The 20,604-nt window shown below is 41.6% G+C and overlaps 2 protein-coding genes across 2 annotated transcripts in view; one reads left to right on the top strand and one right to left on the bottom strand.

Moving 5' to 3' along the window:
- pdlim1 (PDZ and LIM domain 1 (elfin)) overlaps positions 1-20,604 on the top strand; it is a 579,513-nt gene that overhangs the window by 362,677 nt on the left and 196,232 nt on the right. The gene's annotated exons all lie outside the window — the stretch shown is intronic.
- LOC147841080 (uncharacterized) lies at positions 7,801-12,520 on the bottom strand. Its single transcript, XM_087279485.1, has 2 exons — positions 11,752-12,520; positions 7,801-11,649 (listed from the first exon to the last, which is right to left on the bottom strand). Exons 1-2 carry the CDS (start codon positions 12,426-12,428, stop codon positions 11,562-11,564), a joined length of 765 nt encoding a protein of 254 aa, XP_087135611.1. The 5' UTR covers positions 12,429-12,520; the 3' UTR covers positions 7,801-11,561.

Here is a 20,604-nt window from a genome sequence, read left to right as displayed (position 1 = left end):
TGCGGAGTGAGAGCAAATATCTCACCTCCAGCTTTTCCGTGGGACCCGCGCTCTTCCCGGATCAGCACACCCACTCCGCGCTGCCCCACTGCTGGTACGTCAGCGTTTGTAGCGATGAGTCCATTAGCGAGAGCTCTGCCTGCCTGGTTAGCGCCGGCCAGCTCTTCGCGGTGGCTCATATGCACAATCAGACTCGGCTATGCGATTCAGTTCGCGAAACGGCCCCCCAAGTCACGGGTGTGTATTCACCAGGGTCAGCCCCCTGTCCGCCCCTGTCTTGCGAGAGGAGATTGCTGTCCTCTTGGCGAAGGATGCAATCGAGCCGCTCCCTCCAGCCGAGATGGAGAGCGGGTTTTACAGCCCACACTTCATCGTTCCCAAAAAGATTGGTGGGTCACGACCAATCCTAGAGCTGCGCATTTGAACCTCTGTCTGCACTAGCTGCCGTTCAGAATGCTCACGCAGAAGCGCATCCTCCGGTGCGTTCATCCTCTGGGTTGGTCTGCAGCATTAAACCTGATGGACGCGTATTTCCATGTCTCCACTCTTCCTCGCCACCGTCAGTTTTTGCGGTTTGCGTTTGAAGGTCGAGCTTGGCAATACAAAGCCCTCCCCTCCGGGCTCTCTCTGTCTCCGCAGGTCCTCACCAAGCCCGCGAAGGGTGCCTTAGAGCCCCTTCGGCTCGAGGGCATCTGCATACTCAATTTTCTTGACGACTGGCTGATTTTTGCCCTTTCTCGGAGCAATTGATTATGCACAGAGACAAAGTGCTCCGGCACTTCCACCTGTTGGGGTTTCAGGTCAACCGAGAAAAAAGCCAACTCGCCCCCGTGCAGAGGATCTCTTCTCTCGGGCTGGAGCTGGACTCGGTCACCATGGCAGCGCACCTCTCCGGAGAGCGCGCTTAGCTGATGCTGTACTGTCTGAGAGAGCTCGACAGTAAAATAGTGGTCCCACTGAAACTATTTCAGAGGCTCCTGGGGCATATGGCATCCGCAGCCGCTTCACGCCGCTCGGATTACTCTATATGAGACCACTTTAGCACTAGCTTCACGATCGAGTCCCCAGACGCGCATGGCACGCGCGTGCACACCGAGTCTCTGTTACTGCGCTGTGTCGCCGCGCCCTCAGCCCTTGGAGCGACCCCTCGTTCCTACAGGCCTGGGTGTCTCTAGGACAGGCGTCCAGTCTTGTTGTCGTTTCAACAGACGCTTCCAACACGGGCTGGGGGGCTGTGCTTTGCAGGCATGCGGCTGCGGACCTGTGGAAAGGTACCCAGTTACATTGGCATATCGCCTGGAGCTGTTGTCAGTGTTCCTCGCTCTCCACCGTTTTTTTCCGGTGCTGGAGCGGCAACACGTGCTGGTCAGGACGGACAGTACGGTGGCGGCGGCGTATATCAGCCGTATGGGGGTATGCGCTCTCGCCGCATGTCTCAGCTCGCCCGCCGTCTGCTCCTCTGGAGTCATCCGCGGCTGGAATCGCTGCACACCATTCATATTCAGGCAAGCTCAACTGTGCAGCCGATGCGCTCTCACGGCAGCCTTACGTCCTGGTGATGTAAGGCTGCCGTGATATGGGCGCGATTCGGGGAAGCCCAGATCAATCTGTTGCTTCCCCCGAGATCGCTCATTGCCAGTTGTTCTTTCCCTGACCGAGTGCTCTCGGCACGGATGCACTGGCTTACAGCTGGCCTCGGGGCATGCGCAAATACGCGTTTCCCCCAGTGAGCATGCTCACGCAGTTGCAAGGTCAGGGAGGATGAGGAACAGGTTGCTGGTTGCGCCCCTCTGGCTTAACAGGACCTGGATGTCAGAGCTCTCCCTCACGATAGCCCTCCCCTGGCAGTTCCCTTCGAGAGAGCACCTACTTTTTCAGGGACAGGGCACCATCTGGCACCCTCGCCGATCTTTGGAGGTCCTTAGACGCGAGGAAGACTTAGGTAACCTCCGATTGCGGTGGCTATTACCGTCACTCGGGCTAGAGCCCTCTCCCCGAGCGCGCCTATGCCCTGAAGTGGAGTCTATTCACTGAATGGTGCGTCTCTCGCAGAGAAGACCCCCGTAATTTGCCATATCAGCGTTGTGCTTTCTTTACGCCGAGAGAAGCTGGAGAGCAGGCTGTCACCCTCCACACTCAAGGTTACGTGGCTGTCATCTCCGCTCTCATGACGCGGTGGCTGGCAGCACCATGGGAACGCATAACCTCATCATCCGGTTCCTCAGGGGCACTAAGCGAATTAATCCACCCTGCCCCCTCTCATGCCCTCTTAGGATCTCGCCCTCGCTACACAAGCCGCGTCAGATCCCTTCGGACCTCGAATCAGTATCTTTCTGTCCCTGAAGACAGCTCTGCTGGTCGCGTTGATATCGATTAGAGGGTCGGGGACCCGGAGGCATTTTTCAGTCAGTGACTCGTGCCTGTAATTGGGCTGGCTTTCTCTCACGTCCTGAGACCCCGCCCGCGATATGTGCCCAAGGTTCCTACCACTCCGTTTTAATACTAGGTAGTGAGCCTGCAAGCGCTGCCCTCGGAGGAGGCAGACCCAGCCCTTTCTTTATTGTCCAGTTCGCGTCTTGTGTATTATCCGGACCGCACTCAGAGTTTAGATCATCTGAACAGCTCTTCGTCTGTTATGGCGGTCGGCAGCAGGAAAGTGCCGTACCGAAATAAGTTTCCCACTGGATTGTGGATGCCATTCTCTAGCTTATCAGAGCCGAGGTGAGCCGCGTCCCCCGAGAGTGCGTGCGCACTCCACTCGGAGCTTCGCATTCTCTCGAGCGCGCGCACGCGGCGCCTCTCTAACAGACATCTGTAGAGCTGCGGGCTGGGTGACACCCAACACATTTGCAAGGTTTTACAATCTGCGAGTGGAGCCGGTTTCCTCAAGGGTATTAGGTAACCCTTGGTGATTGAGGAAACAACTCGGTAGGGTGTTGAAACACGCTTGCTGCGCCATTCTCCCTAACACGGAGGTATGTGCGCCTTTTTATCTGTCAGTAAAGTTCCCCGTCAGGTGAGCCCTGCAGATTCCTCCGTGGCCCCCAGCACTGACTCAGCGGAGGAGTCACTAGCGCGCCCACTACGTTGTAGATCTGCCCGCTGGTCAGCCCGCGTTTTGGGTATAGGTGCCCAAAATATCCCCTCATCGGGGGCGTTGGTAAGGTGCAGTCATTATGGCGCTTTCCATAGTCCTCCCATTTCGTGGATTTTCACAAAGATCAAATCCACTTAATAGCACTGAAGTTCCCCAACCGAAGGGAAACGTTCGAGGTTACAGAAGTAACCCTTCGTTCCCCAAGGAGGGGAACGGAAGTGCTATACTCCGACGCCATAATGACTGTCTCTTAGCTGTTTGAAAGTCTCTTCAGCTTAAAAGGATGGTTTTTGCTCGCTCCAGGTGTGCTTATATGCTGGGATAATTGGCAATGAAGCACACCTGTGCAAGCTTACGCTGCCAATTCATTGCATTCATTGGCCTGTTCAGTACTCTTTCAGACAAGCGGCTTCTGAACCAAATCCTCCCATTTCGTGGATTTTCACAAAGATCAAATCCACTTAATAGCACTTCCGTTCCCCTCCTCGGGGAATGAAGGGTTACTTCTGTAACCTCGAATGTTCCCTGTGATGGCTGAAAAAATAATGAACAGTTCTTCAAACAACCATTTTTTAATTGATAATAATAATCTATAGAAACATTATTCTCTATAAATAACTATTTGTGGAATGAAAATATTCAGAGCATGTTAAAGGATCTTCATGAAACCATCTATGTCAATAAAGCTTAGGCCTACTAGCATTTCTCACTATTTGTTTTAGTATCTGACAGAGGATTTCAAGCAGAAAACAATGAAGCATGACCTCAGAATTAACAAGCGTAAAGCTACTCCTTAAAGATAATTTGGTAACAAATTTCTCAAATTTGCCACACTTACATTTACTGTTTTTTACAGTACCTGAAATAGAATACTGTTTTAGTTAGGCTGTTAGCTTACACTTTATACAAAAGCTGATAAAGTCATCATACAGACAGATGCAAGACTCACTCATTATAGGTTGTGCTCAGTTTGCAGACCATCTTGGCTCAATATGGAGCAGGTCCCTGGAGGTTGATCTTCTGCTCCAGCCCCGTCACACCTCTGCCCTCTTGCCATGACCTTGAGAAGAGCACTTGACCCTCCCCGCGGGTCATTGCTGGTGGTTGTAACTGGAGAGTAGAGCTTTTTCTGAAAGAGTGGCCTGTGTTTAGTCTGTTATAGCCAAGTGGAGATCCAATGGAGAAATCCTGAGGGCCAAAAGAGACCTACTGTCAAAACAGTCCCAAAGGCTTCGGATGAGCACTAATGGATGCCAATTAAGCTGACGAGTCACTTGATACTTCTCATTTTTGAGAAGGAATATACAAGCATCACAATCAGATGCCATATTTTTATGCAAATTTTGCAAAGTAGATTTAAAGATGTTGAATTCATGGTGTAACAGAAGCAGTGACAGAAAAATGTGAACAAATTAGAGAAAAAGAAAAAATGCTTATATACATCAGTTGTTGACTGAATGATGATACATCTGAATGTGAGTTTTACACGAAGCCTCAAGACAGGCACCAAATTTTAAAAAGTAAACTGTTTGAGTTATTTTAGAGATGGTGCTGAGACTCGAACAATGAACCTTTGAATCCAAAGTACAACTCTCTAACCATGAAGTCATGGCTGCCTTAGTTAAACTGTTAACTGTTAATAAACTCTTATTATATTATATTATATTATATTATATTATATTATATTATATTATATTATATTATATTATATTATATTATTAATTCATTTTCTTTCGGCCTAATCCCTTTATTCATCAGTGGTCACCACAATGGGAAGAAATGCCAACTTATCATATATACTACACAGCGGATGCTCTTCCAGCTGCAACCCATCACTGGGAAACACTCAAACTTTTTTTTTAGTGATGCATAAGTGAAGTTGATTTATAAACTAATTTTGAGAGGATCACATGCTTGTGATTACAACTGATTTGCCAATCAGATGATTCCTAACTCACAATAAATAACCAAAGTTTCTTACATCAGTTATCTTCGTCTTGAAGGATTTTGAATACATTTTCATAACCACAACTTCCCTGATTCTTTTTTTTTTCTTTTTTTCTTTTTGCTATGTGAGCTAACCGTACACTATATCCAAGATGAAAATCAATAGAAAATGCCCTGAAGTTCCTCCTGACATATTTTAGCTAAAGCAATTTTCCCCAAATAATATCAGTGCATAATATCAGTACACATGCCAAAAGCTGTTACCCATCCAGCGTTTGGCGGCCTCCACTGCAGCTCCACGCGGGCCAATTTGGTATTCGCCGGACGTTCCTGCTTTTATTTAGCAGAGATTTAGTGGCGATGCTGTGCGTATAGGAAGTCCTCTCTCAGGTGCTGTGGATGTCAGAGAGAGGAGAGAGTAATAAAGCGCTGATGGTAATTTAAAAAGCAGGCATGCATATCTGAGACTGGCCATGACACCCTTCTGTCCTCCAGTCTCACTCCCTCTCTCTCTCTCTCTCTCTCTCTCTCTCTCTCTCTCTTTTTTTTTTTTTTGCTTACCGGCCTTCCATTTTTCTTTTTCTCTTCATTTCCTTTCGCCCTGCCAGACAATCAATTTCCGCCGCTGGCATTGCGTTCATCTCTCTTTTTCTCTCCGTTCTCATGGTCAGACGACTGGAGCTGACCTTTTCACTATAACCCGTTATTAGAGAAGCTGACAGTCAATCCCTGAGCCCGGAGGACAGGGAGAGCCAGCGTCAGTCACCCAGGCCCCCACTGCTGCCCCAGGGTCACCCCTGACCCTCTCCTTCAAGTCGCAGTGCCCGTCAATCAGCCTGAGATCCAACGCCAGCGTTAGCCAATCCAGAGCAGGGAAAGAGGAAGGTGCATTCAGAGAGGCAGGGTCTGCAGGTCATGTGATCCTCACACCTGTGAACATCAGGACAGATTAGCCATAATGATAATGTAATGTTTATTTTATTTTATTTTATTTGAACTTTAAATAAACGTAGGGATTGTATACATGCGTTCTGACCAATTTATTTAATATATTTATTTATTTATTTTTATTTAAACTTTAAATAAACAAAGGATTTGGATACATGCATTCTGACAATTTTATTTTATTTTATTCATTTTATTTTATTTTATTTAAACTTTAAGTAAACTGATGTTGTGTACATGCATTCTGACAATTTTTTTTTGTTTTAGGCTTAGTCCATTTATTAATCTGGGATCACCACAGCGAAATTAACAGCCAACTTACCCAGCATATTTTTTACGCAGCGGATGCCTTTCCAGCTGCAACCCATCACTGGGAAACACCCATACACACTCATTCACACACATACACTATGGACAATTTTAGCTTACAAAATCACCTTTAACGCATGTCTTTGGACTAATGGGGGAAACGGGAGCACCAGGAGGAAACCCACGCGAACACAGCGAGAGTATGCAAACTCCTCACAGAAATGCCAACTGACCCAGCCTAGGCTTGGACCAGCAACCTTCTTGCTGTGAAGTGACAGCACTGCCTACTGCGCCACCGTACCACCCCAAATTTTATTTTATTTTATTTTATAAAATGCTTTATAACAAAGGACTTTGTTATAAAGGAAAAAATACAATCTTTTATTTACAATGGACACATTAAATAGATCAAAAGGGATAATACAGACATTTATCTTGTAACTAAAGTTTATATTATTTAATATAATTTTACTGTTTTATAAAATTATTTTAATATTATATTTGTTTAATAGGCGATGCGGTGGCGCAATAGGTAGTGTTATCGCCTCACAGCAAGAAGGTCGCTGGTTCGAGCCTCGTCTGGGTCACTTGGCGTTTCTGTGTGGAGTTTGCATGTTCCCCCTGCGTTCGTGTGGGGGTGCTCCGGTTTCCCCCATAGTTCAAAGATTTGGGGTAGGTGAGGAGGTGAATTGGCTTGGCAAAATTGTTTATGGGGAATGAGAGTGTATGGATGTTTCTCAGAGATGGGTTGCAGTTGGAAGGGCATCAGCTGTGTAAAACATATGCTGGATGAGTTGGCGGTTCATTCCGCTGTGGCGACCCCAGATTAATAAAGGGACTAAGCCAAAAAGAAAATGAATAAATGAATAAATATATGTTTAATAGTTTTTATTACGAGACAAATGATTGGCTGATATTTAAACATGTTTGAGTCAGGGTGATTTTATTTTATGTTTCATCTATTAATTAATTTAAATTTAAGAAATTGTAATCACCATAGACACATTGTATGGATTTAAAGTAAAACACACTGATTTAATATTACATCATTTTTAATTTGTTATTATTTTAGACAATAATTTAGTTTCATCAAAAAAAACCCTATTGACAAATTTAATGTATCAAGTGTGAGAGCTACAACCTTATTAATGTTGCTCATATGACATATGAGACTTAATATTTTCCACAAAAAAAAACATTAAGCAGCTCAACTACATAATGCATTTTGTTATATTTAAGAAATTTATTAAATATAAACATGTAATAATTTTACTAAATTACTGCTTTAACACATTTTTGATAATTTTCTTTTGAAAATAAAAAGACTAGTAGTACACATAGTCATAAAATCTTTTCTAGTAGTATAGTCATAAAATCTTTTCTCTTCTAAAAACCCAACTGTTCACAAGAGACCCATTTAAGCTACGTGTTACTATCCGGTATAAACAATAATAATGTCTCTCAGTTGACCAGTAGTAATCAAACCAGATCTTAAAGTTCAATTCAATTCAATTCAGCTTTATTTGTATAGCGCTTTTACAATGTAGATTGTGTCAAAGCAGCTTCACATAAATGGTCATAGTAACTGGAACAGTGTGGTTCAGGTTTTAGTGTTTAAGTTCAGTTCAGTTCAGTTTAGCTCTGTTCAGTGTGATTTAATCATTACTGAGAGTTCAAACACTGAAGAGCAAATTCAACGATGCGTAGCTCTACCAATCCTGAACCATGCGAGGCAGTGGCGACAGCGGAGAGGGAAAAAAAACTTCACCTGATGGGAGTGAAGAAAAAAAACCTTGAGAGAACCAGACTCAGTTGGGCACGACCATTTTAATTTCTCCGCTGGCCAAAAGTCTTGTGCAGAACTTCATTCGCCGTGGTTTATGCTGGAAGATGGCCTCAATGAAGACTCGTCTGTCCCTGGAGCGTCGCTGGAATCAGACTCATGTTCTCCACTCCCCACGACCATCAGCGCAGCAGCAGCTCAGGATATGGCCTGGTCCCGGATATGGAATCCTTGGGATCATCACGTCGCTGGTCTTGGATCCAATCAGTGACTCCGCCTAATCTGAGGACCTCGGGATGAGTATCCCCAGGTGAAAATAGAGAATAAAGAGAATAATTAGCGTAGCTGCTGTTCATAGTGTATATAAGCAAGATGTAGAAGCCAGTGTGGAACCTGCTAGGTGATGCACTGAGTGTATGCTTTACTAAACAGATAGGTCTTTAATCTAGTTTTGAACTGGGAGAGTGTGTCCGAGCCTCGGACATTACCAGGAAGGCTATTCCAGAGTGTAGGAGCCATGAAAGAGAAGGCTCGACCTCCTTTACTTGATTTTGCTATTCTAGGTACTACCAGAAGCCCTGAATTTTGAGATCTTAAGGAGCGAGTTGGTTCGTAGCGAGACAGAAGGTTGGTTAGATAAACAGGAGCTAGATTATTTAGAGCTTTATAGGTGAGAAGTAATATTTTAAATTCAATACGAAATTTAACAGGCAGCCAGTGTAAGGAGGATAAAATTGGGGTTATATGATCATATTTTCTAGACCTGGTCAGAACTCTGGCTGCTGCATTTTGCACTAATTGAAGTTTGTTAATAGAGGATGCTGGGCAGCCAGCAAATAGAGCATTACAGTAATCCAGTCTCGAAGTCATAAAAGCATGGACTAGCTTTTCTGCATCTGAAATGGATAGCATATTTCGTAATTTAGCGATATTTCTCAGATGAAAGAAGGCAGTTTTTGTGACATGGGATATATGGTTTTTAAAAGTTAGATTGCTGTCTAATATGACACCCAGATCTTTTATAGTAGAGCTAAAGCTAACTTTGTATCCCTCTAATTGTAAATTGAGTTGCGAGATCTGCTGTGTGCAAGATTTAGGCCCAATAAGTAATAATTCTGTTTTGTCTGAGTTTAAGAGAAGAAAATTGTTGGTCATCCAGTCTTTGATGTCTTTGATACACTCAGTTAGTTTAGAAAGTTCAGACGTCTCGTCAGGTTTAGTGGAAATATATAATTGAGTATCATCTGCATAGCAGTGAAAGCTGATCCCATGTCTTCTAATAATGTCTCCCATAGGTAGCATGTAAATTGTAAACAGTAAAGGGCCTAAAACTGATCCTTGAGGCACCCCATACTTTACTGGGCAGATTTGTGAAGGCTGTCCATTAAGATTTACAAACTGGTAGCGGTCAGTTAAGTATGACTTAAACCATTGTAGAGCCTGTCCCTGGACACCTGTAGACTTTAAGCGATTTATGAGGATATTGTGGTCAATGGTATCAAATGCCGCACTAAGATCGAGTAAAACTAATAGCGAGACGCACCCTCGGTCAGCAGCTAAGAGTAAATCGTTGGTTATTTTCACTAAGGCGGTTTCTGTACTGTGGTGAGCCCTGAAACCTGACTGAAACACTTCAAAAATATTGTTCGTCTGCAGAAAAGAGCATAATTGAGTGGAAACAACTTTTTCTAGTATTTTAGACATAAATGGAAGATTTGAAATAGGCCTATAGTTAGCTAAGTTGTTGGTGTCTAGTTGCGGTTTCTTAATAATAGGCTTAATAACAGCTAGCTTGTAAGAGTTTGGAACATGGCCTATAGATAAAGAAGAGTTGATAATGTTAAGAAGAGGTTCTCCTATAGCAGGTAGCAGCTCTTTCAGTAATTTTGTTGGAATTGAGTCCAGCATACACGTAGCTGGTTTAGAGCTATTTATAATTTTCACTAACTCTTCATGTTCTATGATTTTGAAGCAGTGTAGGTTATTATTATGATTTAATGAAATATTTACAGGATTTGGAGTATAAGCCGGTGCAGAAAGTTTGGCATCTCCTATTTTCTGTCTAAAGCCTTCTATTTTATTACTGAAAAAATTCATGAAGTCATCACTACTAATTTGCGGTGGAGTAGTTTGTTCCAAGGATGACCGATTATTTGCTAATTTAGAGATGGTGTTAAATAAAAATCTAGGATTGTTATGATTATTTTCTATCAGTTTGCGCAGGTGCTCGGTCCTGGCAGATTTTAGAGCCCTCCTATAGCTGGACATACTGTCTTTGTACGCAATTCTAAAGACCTCTAAATTAGTTTTTTTCCATTTACGTTCCAGGGCGCGGGTTGCTGTTTTGAGCGCACGAGTATGACTATTATACCATGGTATAGTTTTAATCTCTCTAGCCTTTTTTAATTTGATGGGTGCCACAGTATTTAGTGTGCTAGTAAAGATGGCATCCATACTGCTGGTTACTACATCAAGATCATTTGAGTTTGCGGGTGCATTACGAAATAGAGAGAGATCAGGTAAGTTATTTATAAATTCATCTTTAGTTGACGGAACAATAGTTCTACTAGGGCGGAGTATTGGAGCGGGTTTGCTGATTTCAGGTAAACATAGCTTATATAGTAAGAGGTAGTGATCTGTCATATCATTACTTTGTGGTATAATGTCTACGTCAATAACCTCGATTCCATAAGACAGAATTAGATCTAATGTATGCTTTAAGCGATGGGTTGGACCCACAACGTTTTGCTTTATCCCAAGTGAGTGTATTAAATCCATAAACGCGAGCCCTAATGTATCATTAGCGTCATCTATGTGGATGTTAAAGTCACCTACAATTAGTATTTTATCAGTTTTGACTAGTAAGTCAGAAATAAAATCAGAAAATTCTTTTAGAAATTTGACATAGGGTCCTGGGGGTCTATATATGGTGATTAAAGCGAGAGATAACATAGGTTTTTGTATAGTATCTGGAAGCTGAACATTAAGCGATAATACTTCAAAGGAGCTAAACATAAGTCCGTTTCTCTGTTTAATATTAAGGAAATCACTAAAGATTGATGCAACTCCACCACCACGACCAGTTTGACGAGCCTCATGTTTATATAAGAATCCTGGAGGAGTTGCTTCATTTAAGCTAATATAGTCATTTTGTTTCAGCCAGGTTTCAGTGAGACAGAGTGCATTAAGATTGTTTTCTGTTATTATTTCATTAATGATAAGTGCTTTAGGTGCAAGTGATCTGATGTTTAGGAGACCAAGTTTTACGAAATTTGTATTTTCACTTTCTACTGGTTTTTCTGGTTTGATTCTTACTAGATTTTTCCTGGAGCACACAGTACGTTTATTTCTTAATCTAATAATACGAGGAACAGACACAGTCTCTATAGGATTCGCCAGATATGCGTTACTGATGTTTAAGTGGGGTGAACAAGAGTCTAGGTGGCTATTGTGTGAATTTTGTGAATTTTTACCTGCTAGTCAGATGGTGCGAAGTAGTCTGGAGATGTTGTCCGACAGGAGTTCAGCTCCGGCTCGACTGGGGTGCAGGCCGTCAGGACGGAAGAGCCTAGGACGCTCCCAGAAAAGATTCCAGTTATTAGCAAAGAGCAATTTCTGTTCTTTACACCATGTTATTAGCCATTCATTCAAAGCTAAAAGTCTACTGAACCTTTCATTTCCTCGGCGGTAGGTAGGAAGCGGCCCAGAAACGATGATCTGCGTGGCGGGCGAGGTGCGTCGAACCGTCTCGATCAGGCTCCTGAAGTCCTTCTTCAGGATCTCCGACTGCCGGAGCCCGGTGTCGTTTGTCCCCACGTGGAGGACAACGGCACCAGGGCTCTCGGCAGCGCCCAGGATGGTTGGAATCTGTGTAGAAATATTTTTCACACGGGCACCAGGAAAGCAGAAAGTACGTACTTTATTACCTTTTGAGGAGGCGGCACGGACGTGACGAACGATCGAGTCACCGATGATGGCCACATCGGGACCCGACTCGCGGAGAGGGGAGAAGCGGTTCTCCGTGGAGATCTCGAACACAGGCGGAGACGTTCTGCCCCGGGATCTGGGAAGCACCTTGCGCGGCTGCACCCAGGCGCCGTGGTAGCCGGGTGTCGGCGTGAACGACGCCTGGCTGAGCCGCGCCCCGGGTGCGCTGGGCCTGGACAGAGAAGGACGCGGGGTTGAGGTAGAGGGAATGATGTGGTTGTAATTTCCACGTACCTTAGGTGATGAGACGGCCTTAGCATTAGGTACGGCTAGAAGCCGTTCCCGTAGCCGCGACCGTCTTACCACCAGCGCACGGATCTGGGACTCCACTTCTTCCAGCTCCAGCTCCAACGCCTCCATCGATGCTTCTCCGTTTTTAAAGCAGCTTTGTTTGTATAAATGTATTAAGGGTTTGGTCACCCTAAGTAGGAGAGACAAATACTTAGCGAATCAGCCAATCTTAAATAAAGCCTAAAAATGTTTAAGATAAACCAAGAAAATAAAATAAATAAAATCAGGTTTGCTTTAAGTTAAAACAGCTCTCATTAAATGTTCATTAGCACTGAAGTTTAATGAGCTTTTGAAGAAAAGATTAAATGGTAGGCAATAGTGGAAAATTTGATACAGAAAAAAAAACCATAATTTGCCATGGAAGCATTTTTCCCCTCTTTTACAGCAAAGTTTATTGACTGACCAGATGAGACACAGACACTGGCAATTTGGAGCGACTGCATGTGTGCTTTACACAATGAAAACACACTTTCTCACTCTAATTATTTGCCCTTTGCCTTGGCAGAGAGGGGCTCGGGTTATGATAATTTTGTTATTTTTAGGTAATTGTTTGCAGTGTGGAAGTTCATGAACATTAAAGGGCTTGCCGCGTTTTTAATCTAGCGGATGAAGGTTTAACAGCAACGGCGATGTGCTCTAATGACAGAGAAGCCAATCATCTGCTCTCCTCACGCACATGGCATGGAGAATAAACAGCACTCTAAAAACGTATGGTTGCCTTCTAGATTTAAGTTATTTTATTTTACATTGAACTGACTTTAACCTGTCTGTATAAGTTTAAAAAAATTACATTTGAACAACTTACACTTTTTAGATATGGTATTTTAATACATTATGTACAGTTGAAGTCAAAATTATTAGCTCCCCTTTTAATTTTTTTTCTTAAAAAAAAAAAATCATAAATGATGTTCAACAGAGCAAAGAAATTCTCACAGTATTCATTCATTCATTTTCTTTTTGGCTTAGTCCCTTTATTAATCTGGGGTCACCACAGCGGAATGAACCACCAACTTATATAGCACGTTTTTACGCAGCGAATGCCCTTCCAGCTGCAACACATCTCTGGGAAATATCCAAACAAACACTCATTCATGTGTGAGACAATTACTACGACAATTTAGCCTACCCAATTCATCGGTACCACATGTCTTTGGACTGTGGGGGAAACCAAAGCACCCGGAGGAAACCCACACGAACACAGGGAGAACAACTCCACACAGAAATGCCAACTGACCCAGCTGATGGGTCTTCTTGCTGTAAGATGACAGCACTACCTACGGCACCACTGCGATGCCATCTACACAGTATGTCGGATAATATTTTTTCTTCTGGGGAAAATGTTAATTGTTTTATTTCAGCTAAAATAAAAGACTTGCCTTCAAATGTCACTTTAAGCTGTATAGAAATTGTTTTGAAAAATATCTAGTAAAATATTATGCACTGTCATCATGGCAAAGATAAAATAAATCAGTCATTCTTTTCTCCGTTAAACAAAAATTGGAGGAAAAAATAAACGGGGGGGGGGGGGGGGCAATAATTCGGGCGCTAATAATTCTGACTTGAACTGAACTGAACTGAATACATATATATATATATATATACATATATATACATGCAAAAAAAAATTTTTTTAATTAAAAATTACATTAAAAAATAATAAAAAGGGCAATTTTATAAAAAAAAAAAACATGAAAACAATCTCAATTTAACACACATTCCAATGAAATTAAATATATATTAAAGTTAGTCACAACAAACACAGTGCACATACAGAATAAACAGTCGCATTTTTTAGGATTACTAAACGGTGAGTCAATTCTTATCTAATAAATGAAGGAAGAAGTCCCAAATCTTGTAAAAAATGTGCAGTCCATTGCTACAAGAAGACCTGGCTCTGAAATCCAGAGTGACAAAAATGCAGGCACGTGCACACAGAAAGTGCCCTTCCAAAATGATCTAAAGTGCCCCCGCTCTTTTTCTTAATTTAATTTTATTTAATTTTATTTTATTGGAGAACATTGTCTTCATAAAAGTTTCACACTCTTGTTTCTTAAAGTCTCACTCACAACAGCCAAAAGCACTTGGTCATGTGATAAAAGAACAACTAAACACAGCAGGGGAGGAACAACAATATATGACAGTAGCACATCTACACATTAAAGAATGGGAGTTATAAACTTTAAACTAAAGTATCAATCTCATCAGCTTAATACCAACCCAGTTTCAATGTTAATATTGATACTATAGGATGTTATGATCAATTCACCAACATCCCCCAAAGCAAACTCTGTGTGTGCGTGCATGTCTGTGTGCGTGTGTACTCACTAAAGTGTCATTGGGTACAGTACAGGTGTGAAGCAGGTATGTGGGACAGGTGTGGTTCAGGCCAGTCGAGCAGGTCAAGCATGTGACCAGCACAGGCGAGCAGAGGAGAGGGTGTGGAGAAACCCAGAGAGATAAGCTGAAGGAGGGCCAATCTCTGCCGACTCCACTTCAGGTACAAAGTGTGCCTGCGGGAAGAGGAGGAGAACTAATATTTCACACACATACACAAGCCTGCAGGCAGTTTCCACTGTTTCACAAACAAATTGATAGAGATGAGTCAGTCTCTCATGTTCTGGTTAACCTTTTAGTGCCCACAAGACCCTGAGATGAAAGGAGCACTCGCGCTTCTAGAGTATCTTCAGATGGCCGTATTAGGAGGAAAAGAAGTGTGCTTAAAGCTGTTGAATGGCAGTACTTTAATCTCAAAAGTATATTTTTATGAACTGTTGTTGTAGAGAAGATTAATCAAACAAAAGGCTTCTGAAGTGTACATTAAAAACTTGCTCATGACCTTAAAATAGGTTATGTTATTCTTTTTACAAGATGTAATGTACTGTAAGTCTCAGGTGTAAAGTTCCAGCTCAAAATACAATGCTGAAACGTGCATTTTGTGTATGTGTGTGTGTGTGTGTGTGTGTGTGTGTGTGTGTGTGTGTGTGTGTGTGTGTGTGTGTGTGTGTGTGTGTGTGTGTGTGTGTGTGTGTGTGTGTGTGTGTGTGTGTGTGTGTGTGTGTGTGGGCCTTTTAATGTATATGTATAATATAAGCTGCTGTTAACTGCCCACTTTTCCAAAAGAGGACCGGGCCTTTGAACATTGTGTCTTGGATACTCTGTCAACAACAAAGTGCAATAAAACTCAAAAAGCGTCCCAAATCTCATACTTATACACTTTTCTATGCCATTTTGCAGTATAAATAGTGTAAGTAGTGTGTTCACACTGAAAACTCTAAAAACAATAAGTGCAGTTCAGTTACCCGGATGATGCTCTCATTTAGCCGGTAAAATGAAGGGTGGAATGATGGACACTTTACACACTCAATAGTCGCAGCTTTGCTCAAGTAACAGCATGGGACCGATCATTTGGGGCACTCATGTTGGATTACTTTATTTATTTTGGATTGTGAATGCAAACGAAGAGGGATTATGTCACCTCCTGATGGTAAATGTGGTTATACTCATGGCAGGTAATATTTGGTAGTTTGGCCATTTATTTCACTAATTTGGCAACCATCAAATGTCATCAGGGACACGGTTTGAATTTCCGCTTAGTAAAAACATTAGTGTTCCATTTATGACGACACTATATACTATACAGTTGAGTTTCAAGGAGACCCTAAAATGTGATAGACCCGACTATTTATGTTATGCTTAATTATGATAATAAAATACAAAAGATAAGGTTAAAAATTATTCATCTTTCAAAGATGACCTACAACTTCACTAACTGATGACTGCTGTGCTATCCCATGATGCCCTGCAAGAGAATTCATAAATGGGGGTAAAGTGTAGATCATATATGCGGCCGGCCGAAAGTGTGATATGCACATTAATATAGCAGCACTTTTTGTGTGACACTGCATAACAATAATTAATAATGGGAGTGAAGCTACACAGCTCAGGCTGGTATGTCACATGATTATGACAAGATGGCAGATATAGTATGTCCAAGTTCCATTCATACTGCTCACATTCATACTGTATAGAACGTACTTTTCTTACGGTCGAGTGGTACATTTAAATTCAAATGAAGTACCTGAGTAGAAGGCGGTTTTGGAAGCAGCCATTTTCACAGCACAGTGACATCCATCATGTTTTTTGGGTTCCCTTTAAACATTCATGTTGTGTTCCGTTATTTTTGCAAGTGTTGTGAGAAAATGCAGGATGTTTTCGTAAATTGTTTGCACTGTGAGAAAATGCAGCACGTTTTATTCATTTGTTTGCATTGAGTAAAATGCAGTGTGCTTTTTAATGTGTTTGTGCTGTGAGGTTTTGCAGCACATGTGCTGTCAAACGGTTTTCTTAAATTGCAGAACGTTAAGCTCTCTCGGCCACCATACAAACAAGTGTGCAGACTCCATCACTTTTAATTTTTGACTGCAGGTTTCTCGGTTTTAACAACAGGTGAAACCCCAGATCATTGCCATTCAGCACTTTACCAATTAAAAAAAACAACCGACTTGATGATAAGCTTCAATTCTCAGCAACAAAATTCTAATCGAATTTGAACCGATCAAAGATGAAAATATTTTAACTTAAAATTTGACAACTGGGGTAAGCTAAAGAGAGGTTGGAATGCTAATTTCTTATGTTCATTCACCATAGCCTATTTATAACCATAAAAGTGGGTTTTAAAGTGGGTTCACTGCATGCTCTAGAGCACATCTTTTTCAAAAGGAGGTTTATTTTCAGTAAATCTTAAAATGTCACTGTTGCCACTTTGTCTACAAGCTTTTGCTTCTTTTTTAGATGTAGATCTGTGGGTGTGTTTGAACATTTTCGAATATAAATTTATGAAAACCCAAAATGTTGCTGTGTAATTTTAAATAGGTTGTAAAATGTTTCGACTGAGAAATCAAGCACTGATTTTATTCAGTGGTTTTTAATGATATTATTGTAATAATTTAACAATTTTGGTCACACTTTACAATAAGGTTCATTAGTTAATGTTAATTAATGCATTTACTAACATGAACAAACAATGAACAATACATTTACCGCTGTATTTGTTTATGTTAGTTGACGTTAGTTAATGAAAATACAGTAGTTCATTGCTAGTTCATGTTAACTCATGGTGCATTAACTAATGTTAACAAACATGGACTTGGTTGTTAATAATGCATTAGTAAATGTTCAATTATGATTAATAAATGCTGTACATGTGTTGTTCATGATTAGTTCATGTTAGTAAATACATTAACTAATGAACCTTATTGTAAAGTGTTACCACAATTTTTAACAGTCCACAGAAATCCTTTGAAAGAATCTGAAGGAAAACAGGCACATATTAGCAAAGGCTCATTTGTGCAATCAGAAACATTTATGATATACATAAAGCTGAGCTATCGGAAATACAGTCAGCTATGGGTTGGAGAAGGCTAGTCAGTGTCAGAAGAGCTGGTCTATGAAGCCACTTTAAAAGTAGTGCAGCTCATCTCAGGGGCCCAGAATCTGGGCCTGGTCTCAATAACAGAGTCAGCTTTATAATGCGAGTGAAAAAGAGAGAAGAAAAGAGATTCTCCACACACATTCTGAAAATAATTAGAACATGTAACCCATCAAAAAAAGGTTAAAATTTACAGAAGTAGACGACCCAAAAGGCTTACTTCAGTTTAACAAGCCTCCAAAAGCACAGAACGGGGCAACCAGGGCTCTGTGAGCTCTGCTGGAAAACAGAAGACCACCGCACTGATGCCACTTGCTGGCTGAGTAAAATGGCACACATTAATGAACCTCACAGAATCTACTCAACATTTGTCATAAACCTCCATTATGTCAATGCTGAAACTGCATTTGGGCTGGAGAGATTTAGAGGTGGATCTTCCCCCTTTTCCAGAGTGGTCTAGTCTAGGAGAGTTCCGGAATGTTGACCGATGTGACCTGAATCATTTAGCGGGATAACTAATGGCCACCTGTGACCATCTAGCATTCCTAGAAGACCAGACCGCTGATATGATCAGCAACTCCAAATACTGATCTCTAAAGTCAGCAAGTGCAGCATTTACTCACACAGACGCACACCCAAAATATACTTAAATATGTAAAAAAAAAAAAGAAAAAAAAAGGATAATTGATCCAAAAGTAAACAGTTTTGTCACTCTTTTCAAACCAGAAAAGTGTCATTTTTCTATCATTTTCAAAAGTTTATTATGTAATGGTAAAAAAAAAAACCTTACAAAATTTAAAGGGAGAGTTCAACCAAAAAAGAGTATCAACTTTTTGCATTTGCGGTCACATTCTGGAAAACTTACTTCTCACAAATTTTGTCCAATATTCCTTGTTACATAACAGGACAAATATTTTAAGACTAGAGAATGTGCTAAGGATTCTTTTAAACATTATATATATATATATATATATATATATATATATATATATATATATATATATATATATATATATATATATATATATACATGCCAGTTTATTCTATACCCACTAACATTCTTTTTTTTCCACTGTACTTAATTGACTACTAGCTGACATGTAGTTGCCTTGAGGCTAAATTATACTTCTGCATCAATCCACACGTATGGTCCGGCGCAGCATACGCTTCGTGGCATAGCCCTCACTGTGGCCGTCACCAACTGTGATTGGTCGATTTGGTAGCGCTGACAAGTGTGGGCGGGACTGAGAGGCACGCGAGTATTTACAGGTGTGGAGTCCCGTGAAGGAGCTCCAGATGAAAATTTTTGTTTTGTGTTTAGCTTATGATTAAGGCTGTTGCACGTCCACCAGTTCCTGCCTCAAAATTAGCCAATTTGAGCCACTTATAGGTTAAGGTAGCGTTCAGAAAAAACAAAACACCAGCGAAGAAACTTGACACAGAGGAACATAAAAACATCACTGCCAGCTAGCGTTGCAGAGCAACACAAACAGTGCGCAAAAGTAGACCTTTCAAAAACTAACTACACGTCGCAATGACGCATAGCGCAAGCTGTGTGATTGGTCAGTTTGGTAGCTGTGATGAGTATATATTCTGCAAGCCTGATGGAGTTTGTGTTTACAAGTGTTGAGTCCTGTGAAGAGCTCCAAATGAAAACTTTAGTTTTGTGTTTACCTTATGTTTAAAGTTGTTGCACGTCAGCCAGTTCCTCCTTCTGAATGAGTGAGTTTTAGCTACTTGTTCTTTAAGGCAGGGGTTCCCAAACTTTTCAGCCAGCGACCCCCAAAATGACAATGCCAGGGACTCGTGATTCCCAATATTCTCTGAGGTGGTGGTTATAAATACAGAAAGCTTGTATGACCCAAGTCTATTCTTTGGTTTTTTTTTTTTAATTATGTCAGTGCTGTAAATGGGCTAGAAAGTTCAACCTGATGTTACAAAATCAATCTGCTGCATCTGACAGTATTGCTGTGTCTTTAGTATAATGTAATTACCCGAGAAGTCGCAATCCAATAGAACTAGTAACTATAAGCTACTATAGTAACTATATAGTTTATAATAACTATAAACGACTATTTTTTTCTCTACAGTAGGTTATTGATAAAATACTGTAAGTCTTAAGGTTTAATAAAAATTAATTGATTTTTTAAAAAATCACCAGGCGACCCCCCCTTCATTGTCCCGCGACCCCTCGGGGGGTCCCGACCCCCACTTTGAGAACCTCTGCTTTAAGGTAGTGTTAAAAAAAAGCACCCACAAAGAAACTCAACACAGCTAGCTGCCAGCTAGTGTTTCAGAAGAGTTATTGCAGAGCAACATAAACAGCATACAGAAGTATAAATGTATGGCTACACGCAAGGCAGGCGCCATGGGTCACGCCGATCACTCAACGCAGACATATAAACCAGGCTTTAGTCAACACCCCAAACAGACAACAGCCAATTACATACTGCACCTTTGCTAAAGGATGTATCTTTCTGTATGATTCTACAAGCTAAATTGGGCTAACTCCCTCTAACATTAGCCTTATGAGAATCAACATGTAGAACACACCAAAAACTAGCCAAGAAGGGTCTGGCTGCAGACAGGGTGCACATGCAAACTAAGACTGCTTTTAATTCATACACCTATCCCTACCCCTCACAGTGATGCCACTAGCTCTATTGAGCACATGTGTCTGAGATTACATGCAAGACCGCATGTTTCAGCTTGTATGTTAAAGTCTGCAACCAGATACTTAACTAGAGTCCTCACCAAAGGCCCAACACTCCCAGGCTCATATTGTGCACATCATGATAGTACGATGAGATCCTGGAT

The sequence above is a fragment of the Danio rerio genome, chromosome 13 (assembly GCF_052040795.2).
Source record: "Danio rerio strain M-AB ecotype USA chromosome 13, GRCz13ab, whole genome shotgun sequence".
Classification (NCBI taxonomy): Eukaryota; Metazoa; Chordata; class Actinopteri; order Cypriniformes; family Danionidae; genus Danio; species Danio rerio.
The sequence above is the reverse complement of the archived record's forward strand: the minus strand, read 5'-3'. Positions and strand labels throughout refer to the sequence as shown.

Coding starts and splice junctions, on each gene's coding strand:
- LOC147841080 (XM_087279485.1), bottom strand. CDS start 12,428: ATGGAGGCGTTGGAGCTGGAGCTGGAAGAAGTGGAGTCCCAGATCCGT. Junction 11,650..11,751: donor TACCGCCGAGGAAATGAAAG/GTTCAGTAGACT, acceptor GGAGCGTCCTAG/GCTCTTCCGTCCTGACGGCC.